Source organism: Trichosurus vulpecula, chromosome 4 (assembly GCF_011100635.1).
Source record: "Trichosurus vulpecula isolate mTriVul1 chromosome 4, mTriVul1.pri, whole genome shotgun sequence".
Taxonomy (NCBI): domain Eukaryota; kingdom Metazoa; phylum Chordata; class Mammalia; order Diprotodontia; family Phalangeridae; genus Trichosurus; species Trichosurus vulpecula.
In genome coordinates, this window is record NC_050576.1 from 79,368,241 (window position 1) to 79,381,457 (window position 13,217).

At 41.0% G+C, this 13,217-nt stretch overlaps 1 protein-coding gene across 1 annotated transcript in view; it reads right to left on the bottom strand.

Annotated features, from left to right (window-relative positions):
• COLGALT2 (collagen beta(1-O)galactosyltransferase 2) overlaps positions 1–13,217 on the bottom strand; it is a 137,175-nt gene that overhangs the window by 16,960 nt on the left and 106,998 nt on the right. Inside the window, exon 7 of the mRNA XM_036756427.1 lies at positions 388–464. Within this exon, the coding sequence (XP_036612322.1) occupies positions 388–464 (77 nt within the window). The remainder of the gene's footprint in view (positions 1–387; positions 465–13,217) is intronic.

Below are 13,217 nucleotides of genomic sequence, written 5' to 3' on the forward strand. Positions count from 1 at the left end.
ATGCTTTAGGTTGCAAAGCACATTACATATTTTATCTCAGCTGAGCTGTACAACAACCCTAGGAGGCAGGTTATAACTAGAGTTAGTCTTGTCTCTACAGTGGCATTCCATCTCTCGATTGCTCTCTCTTTTCCTCTCTGCCTTTTGGAGAACTTAGCTCCCTTCCCAGTTACATAGCTCTAGAGTAAAGAAACAGTGTTGCATAATGGTTAGCGTTCTGAACTTGGAGTTAAGAAACACTTGAATTCCAATCTTATTTCTGATATTAAGTTGGTTACCATAGTTACCTAACCTCATATTGCACATATACACAAAGATATGTAGGTATGTATGTATGCACACACACACATATGCACACACACACACACACATATAACCCCTCCTTACCTCATCAAATCCCATCTTGTCTGGGTATTTGGGGGCAACTGAGACATACTGGGAGGGTTCAATTGGAGGACGGTCAACTGAAAGATAAGAAACATACTTAAGGAAAGAGAAATATGAAATTGTAGTGCCTAGCTTTGTACTTTGTACATAACAATTGCCTAATAAATGTCTGTTCAATTGAGTTTACTTCCATCAGCATTCCCAACTCTCTGTGACTGGGGTATACTTTATCTATTCATCCATCCATCCATCCATACATCCAATCATCCACCCATCCATCCATTGATCATGCATGCATGTGTGCATTCAACAAGTATTTGTTAAGCACCTACTATGTGTCAAATGCTGAGGGAGAAATAAAAAAGCAGTCCTTTCTTTTAGATAGCCTACATTATTTTATTAAAATTTTGTTTTTATTCTGAACTTAAGAAGTAACAAATAAAATGAGGATTCACATCTACATAGTAGAAAAGAATAAGAATATTGTCCATGGAAGATCTTGATTATGTATTGCTTGCTTTTCTTTCTAAGCATATAATAAGTTCAACCTGTAGCTTTCAAAGTTGTCTTGACTGTCTGCAGAGAGCTCACACTCCATTAGGAGAAACAATGATAAGTAAATGTGAAATGTATTCAAATGAAATACAATTTATTATCAGGGAGAGAGGACATTAAGAAGTGGGAGAATCCTGGTGTAGGAGATGACACTTGAACTGGGACATGTAGGAATTGAAGGATTCCAGTAGGTGGAAGTGAAAAGGGAATACATTCCAGGCATGCAGGAGAGTCAGTGGCAAAGCATGGAGATCGTGGATGGAATGTTGCACAAAGGAGATAGGTAGGTATGGCTGGATTATAAAGTTACTGAAGGAGAATAAAGCATAATAAACCTGGAGAGGTAGGCTGGAGCCAGATTATAAATGGCATTAAATATTAAAAAGAGGAATTTGGAGGGGGTGGAGCCAAGATGGTGGCAAGAAAGCAGGGACTTGCCTAAGCTCCACCCCCCCAAATCCCTCCAAACACCTGTAAAAATGGCTCTGAACAAATTCTAGAGCTGCAGAACCCACAAAATAGCAGAGGGAAACAGATCTCCAGCCCAGGAGAGCCTGGATGGTCATCAGGAAGGGTCTGTTGCATGGTGCTGGGAGCAGAGCACAGCCCAGCCTGGCCCGCGCTGGGATAGACCAGACCCGGAGTCAGCCAGCCACAAGAGGCCTTGGGGCCATGAAACAGTGAGCTGTGGAAAATTACTAGACTTCTCAACCCACAAACGCCAAAGAGCAGGTTAGGGGGAAACTGCAGGATCAAGTTCAGAGCGGTCCAGCTGCCAGCTCTGGGAGTGGAAGAGGTTGCACAGTGGTGGCAGTAGCAGCAGCAGGAAGCTCCTGAGGCTGCCTCCACAGTGCCAGTGTCAGTGGCTTCCCGAGTCCCTGGCTCACACAGTGGGAGGAATCTAGCAGCAGATCAGAGCGGGAATGCAAGGAACACTTTGTGGGCACAAAGGCAGATTCTCTTGCTGTGCCCTGCTTGGATCTGAATTGCGGTCCTGGTTGGTGGTTCTTGGGGGAGGAGGAGCACAGCTGGGAGAGAGCCTGGGGTGACCGTGGAGTAGAAGTAGCTCTGAAAACAGCAGTTCTTGGACCCTAAAGCTTAGGACAAAGTACTCTCTACTCTACAAGCAGTCATATCCTGACAAAAAGCTCAAGGGTCAAGTAGTTGGCTGGGAACATGAACAGGCAGCAAAAATGAACTCAGACTCAAACTCAGACTCAAACTCAAGCTCTAGATTTCTTTTTTGGTAACAAAGAAGATCAAATCATACAGCCAGAAGAAGTCAACAAAGTCAAAGAGCCTACATCAAAAGCCTCCAAGAAAGATATGAATTGGTCTCAGGCCATGGAAGAGCTCAAAAAGCATTTGGAAAAGCAAGTAAGAGAAGTAGAGGAAAAATTGGGAAGAGAAATGAGAGTGATGCAAGAAAACCATGAAAAACAAGTCAATGACTTGCTAAAGGAGACCCCAAAAAATACTGAAGAAAATAACATCTTAAAGAATAGACTAACTCAAATGGCAAAACAGCTCCAAAAAGTCAATGAGGATAAGAATGCCTTGAAAGGCAGAATTAGTCAAATGGAAAAGGAGGTCCAAAAGACCACTGAAGAAAATACTACCTTAAAAATTAGATTGGAGCAAGTGAAAGCTAGTGACTTTACGAGACACCAAGATATTCTAAAACAGAACCAAAGGAATGAAACAATGGAAGACAATGTGAAATATCTCATTGGAAAAATCACTGACCTGGAAAATAGATCCAGGAGAGATAATTTAAAAATTATTGGACTACCTGAAAGCCATAATCAAAAAGAGAGCCTAGACATCATCTTTCAAGAAATTATCAAGGAGAACTGCCCTGATATTTTAGGGCCAGAGGGTAAAATAGAAACTGAAAGAATCTACCCATCGCCTCCTGAAAAAGATCCCAAAAAGAAAACTCCTAGGAATATTGTCGCCAAATTCCAGAGTTTCCAGGTCAAGGAGAAAATACTGCAAGCAGCCAGAAAGAAACAATTTGAATACTGTGGAAACACAGTTAGAATAATACAAGATCTAGCAGCTTCTACATTAAGGGATCAAAGGGCTTGGAATATGATATTCTGGAGGTCCAAGGAGCTAGGATTAAAACCAAGAATCACCTACCCAGCAAAACTGAGTATAATGCTCCAAGGCAAAATATGGATTTTCAATAAAATAGAGGACTTTCAAGCTTTCTCAGTGAAAAGACCAGAGCTGAATAGAAAATCTGACTTTCAAATACAAGAATCAAGAGAAGCATGAAAAGGCAAACAAGAAAGAGAAATCACAAGGGACTTACTAAAGTTGAACTGTTATGTTTACATTCCTACATGGAAAAATGATGTGTGTAATTCAGGAGACTTTCTCCGTATTAGGGGAGTTAAAGGGAATATAGACAGAGGGTATAGGACGAGTTGAATATGAAGGGATCTAAAAAGGGATCTAAAAAATGAAATAAATTTAAGGGGTGAGAGAGGAATATATTGAGAGAGGGAGAAAGGGAGAGATAGAATGGGGTAAATTATCTCACATAAAAGTGGCAAGAAAAAGCAGTTCTGTTGTAAGAGAAGTGGAGGCAGGTGAGGGGGAATGAGCAAATCTTACTCTTATCAGATTCAACTTGAGGATGGAATAACATACACACTCAATTGGGCATCTTACTCCACAGGAAAGTAAGGGGAAGGGGATAAAAAAGGGGCGATGATGGAAGGGAGGGCAGATGGGGGAAGAGGTAATCAAAAGTAAACACATTTGAAAGGGGACAGGGTCAAGGGAGAAAATTGAATAAAGGGAGACAGGATAGGATGGAAGGAATTATAGTTAGCCTTTCACAACATAAGCATTGTAGAAGTGTTTTGCATAATGATACATGTGTGATCTATGTTGAATTGCTTGCCTTCCTAGGGAGGGTGGGTGGGAAGGGAAGAGGGGAGAGAATTTGGAACTCAAAGTTTTAAAAGCAGATGCTTAAAAAAATTAAAAAAATATTTTTGCATGCATCTGGGAAACAAGATATATAGGGAATGGAGCATAGAAATCTATCCTGCCCTACAAGAAAGTAAGGGGAAAGGGGATGGTGGGGAGAATGGGGTGAAAGAGGGGAGGGCTGACTGGGGAATGAAGCAATCAGAATATATGCCATCTTGGAATGGGGGGAGGGTAGAAAGGGGTAGAAAATTTGTAACTCAAAATCTTGTGGAAATCAATGTTGAAAACTAAAATATTAAATAAAATACATACAGAAAAAACCCCTTGGAGGTAGGTGCTTTTATCTCCTTTTCACAGATGAGAAAACAGAGGAACAGAGTGGTTGAGCAATTTGCTAAGAGTCACGCAGCTCATAAATGTTTGAAACTGGATTTGAACCCATGATTTCATGATGTGGTGTCTTCAGGGAAAAGCCAGATTTTGGTTAGAGTCAGGAGGTTTAAGGAAGAGAAAAGGAATGGTTTTAGGAGGCAGGCATATTTGTTAAGAAGAGGCAGGTCCTCCAGGGGAAGGTGTAGACAGAAGAAGATAGGGTTTGGGGAGCAAGAGAAAGAAAGCAGATAAAAGTAAGAGTCTGGGGAAAGATGGCTATCGCTATCTCTATCTCCTTGAGGAAATGTAATCAATACATACTGAATCATTAAAGATTATTAATAGGGTTAGGGATGTGATCCTTCTGGAGAAAAAAGGTGTGACCTAGGAGATTAAATACAAAGCCATGCTAAAATTTCTGGAGGACACCAAATCCAAAGGCTAGGCAAGAGCTGGAAAGAGTTCACAGTAGTGGTCCAAAGAGGGAAGGATGTGGGGAAAGTTTTCTCGACTGATAACACCTACCTCCTGGGGTGCTGTGAAAATCAAAGGAGATAATATTTGTAAAGCACTAGCCCAGTGCCTGGCACATAGTAGGTGCTATGTGAATGCTAGCTATTATTATTGTTGCTATAATCATACTACTCACAGTCATAGCAAATTATGGAGCCTCCTACTTTGATGAGTGAGGCAATGTGATTTAGTGGGTAAAAAAAACTGAGTTTTTGATCAGAATACCTAGGTTCAAATCATGCCTATGCCACTTACTACCTGTGTGACCTTGGGCAAGCATATCATCACCCTGGGACTCAGTTTCTCAATCTGTAAAATGAAGTAGATGGTTGAACTATGTGGCTCCTGAGGTTCTTTCCAGACTGAGGGTAAAGATTGTGGTTTATGTAAACTTTGTACCTCTACTACCCCCACCCCCACCAAGTACTTGACACAGCATTTTGCACATAGTAGGTGCCTAATAAAAGCTTGTCAAAGATTGAAAAGAAACAGAAAAAAAGAGGAATTTGTATTTTATCATAGAGGAAAAAGAGTTATTAAAATTTCTGGAGCAGAAGAGTGATGTGGTGGCCTCGTGGCTTGGGAATATCACTTGACTGCTGTGTGAAAGATGGAAACAGGAGAATCTTGAGGCATAAAGACCAATTAGGAAGCTATAGCAGCAACCCATGTGAGAGACAAGGAGGGCCTGAACTAGCATAGTAACCCTATGAGTGGAGAGTTAAGGGCAGTTAGGAGGTGCAGTGGATAGAGTGCCAGGCCTGGAGTCAGGAAGACTCATCTTCCTATGTTCAAATCCAGCCTCAGACACTTACTAGCTATGTGACCCTGGGCAAGCCACTTAATTATGCCTTGGTTTCCTTGTCTGCAAAATGAGCTGGAGAAGGAAATGGCAAACTGCTCCAGTATCTTTGCCAAGAAAACCCTGAATGGGGTCACGAAGAGGCAGACACAACTGAAAATGACCCAACAACAAAGACTGGAGAGAAGGAAAAGGATATGAGATGTTGTGAAGGCCAAAGATCCGGTATTGACTGTATCTAGTGGAAGGGGAGTGAAGGAGAATGAAAAGTCAAAGATGACTCCAAGGTTGCAAACCTGGCTGATGGAAAGGGTAGCAGTGTCTTGGCTAGAAATAAGGAAGCTAGGAAGAAGGGTAGGTTTGGAAGGAGAAAGAATGATTCACAGGTCAAGAAGAAAAGACAAATGTTACACGTATCCAAACACTTCCAAAGCATTTCCTTGATCCTCTAATATATGACCCGAAGGATATCAGACATGAACAGCTTAATGATGAAATCATGAGCTAATTACTGAGAATTGGGGATTCTGTGACCAAATTTGCTATAGTTCCTTATAGGTGAAAATTGTGCCTCCATTTCTCCAATGGAAAGGATTATAAAGCTAGTCACTGACCTTTTTAGAGTCATTCCACATAATCACAAGATCTTTTCAAAGATATTTCAGAGTTCCATCTAATCTAAACTAATCAACCCAATAAAAAAGCATTCATTAAGCACTTATTGTATGCTAGGCACTATACAAGGGATACAAAAATAAAAAATGAACTAGTTCCTGCTCACAAGGAGCTAATATTCTATCAGGGAAATAATGTATGTATATGCATACACCTGTGTGTGTGGGTGATGTGTATATATAATATATACACATGTATATACACATTTACATATATATATATATATATACACACATTTATACACGTATATATAACATATAACATGTTGCTGTTGTTTAGCTGATTAGTAGCACCCGACTCTTTGTGGCTCCACTTGGGGTTTTCTTGGTAAAGATACTAGAGCTGTTTGCCATTTCCTTCATTTGAGGAAATTGAAGCAAACAGGGGTAAGTGACTTTCCCAGGGTCACACAGCTAGTAAGTATCCGAGGTTGGATTTGAACTCAGGTCCTCTTGTCTCCAGGGCTGGTACTCTAGCCACTGTGCCACCAGCTGCTCAAACACATAACATATATTATATATTTTATATGCATGTCTACATGCCGATCTAGAATAGATAAAGGATACAATGGTAAACATTAGAATTTGGGAGAGTCGGGAGAGGCTTCAAGTAGAAGATGGTGGTTGAACTGAGTCTTGAAGGAGGTAAGAGACTCTAAAAGGCAAAGGGAAGAAGGGATGGCCAAGTACAAAGGGATTAGACAGAAGTTAGAGTGTTATGTGTGAAGAACAGCAAGAAGACCAGACTACAGAATGCCTTGGAACAAGCGAAGGGGAGGAATGTATCATAAGGCCAGAAGGACAGGTTTGAATTAGATTGTAAAGAGCTCTAAAGTCCAAAGAGAGGGGCTTGTATTTAATCCTCTAAGCCACAGGCAGGTAATAATGAAGTTCATTGAGTAGGGGACCCATGTGGTCAGACAGCTCTGGGGAAGCTTTGGGGAACAGGGAGATGGAATGGAGTAGAGGATTCTTTAAGGCAGGGACTCCAGTTAGGAGAGACTGAGGCAATAATCAAGTCAAGAGGTGATGAGGACCTGATTTATGGCGGTATCCATGTGAGAAGGGGATGGATGTGAGAGACATTATAGAGATAGAAACCGCTCTTGATCGGATCTATGGAGTAGTAGAGAGTAAGGATTGAGGATAAACCATGGGAGGAGAGGGCTATTATTATCCCCATTTTACAGAAGAGAAAACGGAGGCACAGAGAGGTCAAGCGACTTGCCCGGCATCACACAGCTAGAAGCGGCTGAGGCACAAGTCAAACGCAGGTCTTCCTGGCTCTAGGGCCAGAGCTCTGTTCACTACACTGCCTACCTGCTCCACAAATCTTTCACATCTCACAAATGGTGATCCAGCCTTTGCTTGAAGGTATCTTGAGAAAAGGACCCTGATACTTCAAGGGGCAGCCGAATTCAGTTTTGAATGGCCCTGATTGTTATGAAGCTTTTCCCTCTCTTCACGTTTCTACCCACTGCCCCGATTTCTCTCCTAAGAAGCCAAATAGAACAAATCTGCTCTTTAAAAATAGTATAAAAAATGTAGCACATCTTTTCAATACATCTTCCAGAGCGTAGAACCTGCATCTTTGCCAAGAAAACTCCAAATGGGGTCGCAGTCAGACAGGACTGAAAACAACTAAACAATAACAAAACATGTTTGTTACACCAAACGGCCTCGATCCATGCTCTTGTGTAATAAATGATCAGTCTGACTCCTTTTATACTTATTCATTTTCTAGAAGAGCTCTCATATACCACTCAGCTGCTCACACCCACCGTGTGCCTCTCCATTGCCTCTGGGTCACCCACAACTGGGATTCCTTGGAGAGTGGCATTTCATGATTCACAGCTATATAGCATCCCTGGGAGACTATTGGTGTTAAAAAGAAAGGTTTTGGTGTCAGAGAGCAACTCAGGAGCACTAAAGAATGGCACAATTTTTCAAATCCAATCCAATCCACTTTTTGCCTCCTAATCAATTCTGAGCCAAGTGCATTGTCCATCTGTCCAAGATATGTGTGTGTATGTGTGTATATGTATTTATATGTATATATACACATTCATATATACACATATACACATACATACATATACACATATACACACATATATACATACATATACACATACATATATAGACAAAGAGATCTATATATAGATATATATATGTATGTATATATTTACATACATAAGTGTGTATACATGTTTACATACCACCTCTCCATATAAATATACACACACATACATACGTATATACACACATACATACCTATGCACACACACACATGTACACATCACTCACAAACTAATTCAGTTGCTTGCCCATCCAACAGGGTGTCATAGTCTTCTAGGCAATAAGCCCTTTTCATACTTTTAATTTTTTTCTCTGTAGATAGTCAGACTGATCTCTTTTGAACGGTTCTGGATCTCACTGAGGGAGCCCTTGAGTATTCTGGGTCTCGCTGCAATCAGCACAGTGTTATCGACAAATAGGATGACTTTCTGTTCTTATCCTTTTTTGGGTCATGGACCCTTTTCCTTTGGCAGTCTGGTGAAGCCTAGGGATCCTGTCTCAGGATACTATTTTGGAAAGCATAAAGTAAAATACATTAGAATATAATACTGACATAAAATATAAACTGTATTTTTCAATATAATTGAAACTGATCATAACAGCTCCTATTTAAATGCTGGATTTGGAGATAGAAAGACCCTGAATTCAAATCTACCTTCAGACACTAGCCATATGACCCTGAGCAAGTCACTTAACCTCTGTCTGCGTCAATTCCATCATCTATAAAATGATGATAATAATACCAACTACCTCACAGGGTTGTTATAAGAATCAAATGAGATGGCAGATGTATAGCTCTTTGAAAAATTTAAAATGCTGTTTAGATGTCAACTATTATTATCAGAATTACTTTGAGTTTATAAAAACACCTGCATTTTTTTTTAAAAAAAAGACGATCTCTGGCATAGGTAGCATAATCATTCTCCTCACAGATGAAAAAACTGAGGCTCAGAGAAGTTCTATGATTTCTCTAAGGTCACAATGAACTGAGTAGATACTGATCATACTGAGTAGGGGTATCAAAATTATTCTCACACTCTTAAGTGTAAGGGCTGGAACTCAAACCCAGATCTCACTCCAAGGCTGGTGCTCCTCCCATCATGCCATGCAGGTTCAAAGAGTGGCTTAAAAATACTCTCTCGCCATTATTTCCTTTTTGGCCTTAGTCTGCTTGCAGGAGATGCTTAACAAATGTTTATTGGATGGGAATGTTTATTAAATTAGACCATGAAACTACAATGTTCAATCGTTCGATTTCACTGTGAAGTGTGACCATTAAGTAGTGGTCCTCGCTTCACCAGCTGTGCAAAAACTCATCTCGGCGCCTTTTAGTAACAATTGGCAGCCACTTCCTCTCCTTGGTTTTTCTGCAAATACATACTACTTTGAGGCTACCCTCTAGTAGATTTCCATTGGTTCTGCTCTATTGCTTCTCTCATTCCTTTTGGATTTCCATGGAAAAAAACAAGCCCAACATGAATTCATCAGAATCTTCCCCAACAGAGAGTTCTGGTTGCTCTAATTCTCTCTCCTCTTCCAAGCAGCCTTCCTTACTTAGACCTAAACATGGTGGTTTGACTGATCCAGAACAGATCCTTCTCTGCCTCTCACTCCTTTTAAAATGCACAAATGGCCTGTGGAGTTTTAAAAATGGCCTCAGTCAAAAAAGATGCTGCAATTAGCTATCTTGTTGCAGGCAAAGACGGTACAGACATTACAGCTTGCTTACTGATTCACTTGTAATAGCTACAAGTGGTTGGCTTCTGACAGTCACAGCTCAGTTCAAATTTCCCAGCTATGTGTCCGATGTTTAACGCTTTATGGTAAGAAGTAGTCACATAATAATGATGATGATGATAATGATGATAAAGTCTGTAATAGAATAGCATTTAGTGTAATTGGTGCTTTAAGGTTTACAAAGTATTTTAGAAGTATTATCTCATTTAATCCTCACAACAACCCTGGGTGTTAGGTGGAGTTATTATCCACATTTTACAGATGAGGAAACTGAGGCAGACAGAGGTTAAAGCGATTTGCCCAAGGTTACACAGGTAATAGGGGCAGCTAGGTAGAGCACCAGGCCTGGAGCCAGGAAGACTCATCTTCCTGAGTTCAAATCTGGCCTCAGACGCTTACTAGCTATGTAACCCTAGACTCAGCTTTCACTTAACCCTGTTTGCCTCAGTTTCCTCACCTGTAAAATGAGATGGCGAAGGAAATGGCAAACTGCTCCAGTATCTTTGCCAAGAAAACACCAAGTGAAGTCACAAAGAGTTGGACATGACTGAAAAACAACTAAAAAGGAAAAAAGGAACACAGCTAGTAGGTATCTGAGGTTGGAGTCATACTCAGGTCTTCCTGACTCCAGGTCCACTGCTGTATTCACTATGCCACCATTATTTTCCAGATAGGAAAAATGATCTTGGGTCAGACCTATGACATAGCAGAGGCCCCCCAGGGCATGCCTGGCATGTAAGGGAGACCAGTTGCCCTTCCTGAAATCAGGCTTTGAGGTCAGATTATTAGCTATATCCCAGTTTCTCTTATTAGCTATTTATAGCCTTCCACTCACACATTTGTCCCAATACTTCTTGAAAAGAGTTATACTTTTTGACTGTAGCACCTCTTAGGAGTAATGAGTTCTACCTACATATATATCTATATATAGATCTCTTTGTCTATATATGTATGTGTATATGTATGTATATATGTGTGTATATGTGTATATGTATGTATGTGTATATGTGTATATGAATGTGTATATATACCAGAGTAGCATTTCAAGGGTATTTGATCCTTCTTGAGGAAGATGTCATAGCGCTATGGTATGAGCACTTCACTTGGAGCCCGAGGATCACTTCCTGAGGAGGCAGGTGTGAGTAGAGAAAAGAGGAAGGATGCAAGATGTTGTGGATGTGGAATCAACAGGGCTTGGCAAGTGATCGGGTGAAGGCCATGAAGGAGAGTGAAGAAGGAAGGGCAACATCTTGCAAACCGTGGTGACTCGAAGAATAGTTGCACTACCAACAGGGAAAGGGATATTAGGAGGAGGGATGATTGGAGGGGAAGAGGTGGAAAGTTCTGTTCTGGACTTTTTGGGTTTGCGATGCTTATGTGACACACAAGTGGAGACATCCATCAGGCAGTTAGTGATGCAGCCCAGGAGGAGATGAGGGCTCGGCGGTCTGTAACTGTACTATGGGCACTTACTCTATGCTCCTCTGTTTTGTTGTTTATCTTATGTGTAAGCCCTGTCTCTGAGTTTTTGGAGGGTAGGGACTGTGTATTTTATCTCGCTGTATCCTCAATGCCTAGCATCGTGCCTTGTACAAAGTATAGCACTTATGTCTGTTGATAATTCATTGAACTGGTTCTTTAACCATGAGTGATACCAATGTGCTTAAATTTATGTCAGGGTTAACTATTCAGAGTTTCTTACTGGAGGACATTTGAAAAATATGATGTAATCCACATGGATTTTTTTCCTGCTCTGTTATGGCAACATGCAATTCTTTCCAATTTTTTTAGATAAATGGTTTTTATGAAAGCAAACTAACAAATAATAATAACTGATCTATGCAGTAAGTGGACCAGGACAAGGGTGAAAACAAAGCCTTGGGAAAATCTGGCTGTAGCCAACATATTAATTTGGCTGACTATACTTATTTGTTACAAAGGAGGGCTCATTGGGGGCGGAGAGTGTAAAAGGGTATAGATTTCACAAACTCTGAGGAGTTTCAGCCCAACTCACATACTGGTTGAGTTACTTGCTCCCCCAGGGCAAGGCTACATCTGTCTCTTAAGATTCTCAGGGCACCCTTGAAAAGGTACCCTCCTCTCTGACATTTTAAATGCATGCTTAGGAAGGGTGCCATTCATGCTTAATTTTTCTATTCTTTAAAAATTAAATGACCAATGACAAAACTACGAACATTGAGTGCACTTCCATCTATCAGTGATCATTAAGTATCTCCTTTGTGTAAGGCACTGTAATCAGTACTGGGGGGCCCCAAAACAAGAGCCTCTGCCCTCAAAGAGTTTACCTTCTACTGGGCAGATATAATATGTACACAGATATGTATAGCACAAGATGTTTCAAAAGTCTTAGGGCAATTTTGTTTTAATAGCTTAAATCTGTACTAAGACCTTTGGGACACCCTGTATAAGGAATATTGTAGAAGGAGTGGGGGAGGAAGAGGCTAGACCATAGAAGGTGCTACAGAGGAAGGACCACCTGGCTCAGCCTAGAAGGAAGACAAGGATTCTGAGATGTGGAGATGAGGTCAGAATTCATGCAAGGAATGAGGGGAAGGGGCGGGGCGTTGTGAATGCATAGACCTGGGAGACATAGTATTGGTTTCTTTCAAGGTACAGCTAGTAGTCCATTTTAGCAGGAGGACATAATTTCTGAAGGGGAGCGGTATGAAACAAAACTGGAAAAAGGAAAGTGGGAGTCAGATTGTCGAGGGCTTAAATGCTGAGCTAAGGGGTTTGAAAAACTGATCTGTCAGTCAGCATTTTTAAGGGTCTACGATGTGCCCTGAACTGCTCCTTACTCAGTCTCTATAGATATATCTGCATTGGGCTCCAGCTCAATTCAATGGTATTTCCAAAGCATACATTATGTGTATATTACGTGGCGATATAAGCAAAGCACATAAATCACAGAACCTCAGAACTAGAAGAGGCCACCCTGAGGATGCCCAGGGAAGGGAAATCCCCTCCGGCAGGCCCTCATGCACTTGTGGATGGCCTAAGTGTTAAAATTTTTTTCCCTAAAATCAAGCCTCAATTTGCCTCCTTTCAGCTCTTCTCCATGCTTTTCCTTCTGCTCTTTGGGGCCAAAGAGAAGAAATAGAATCCCTGTTCCACCTGACAGTCCTCCA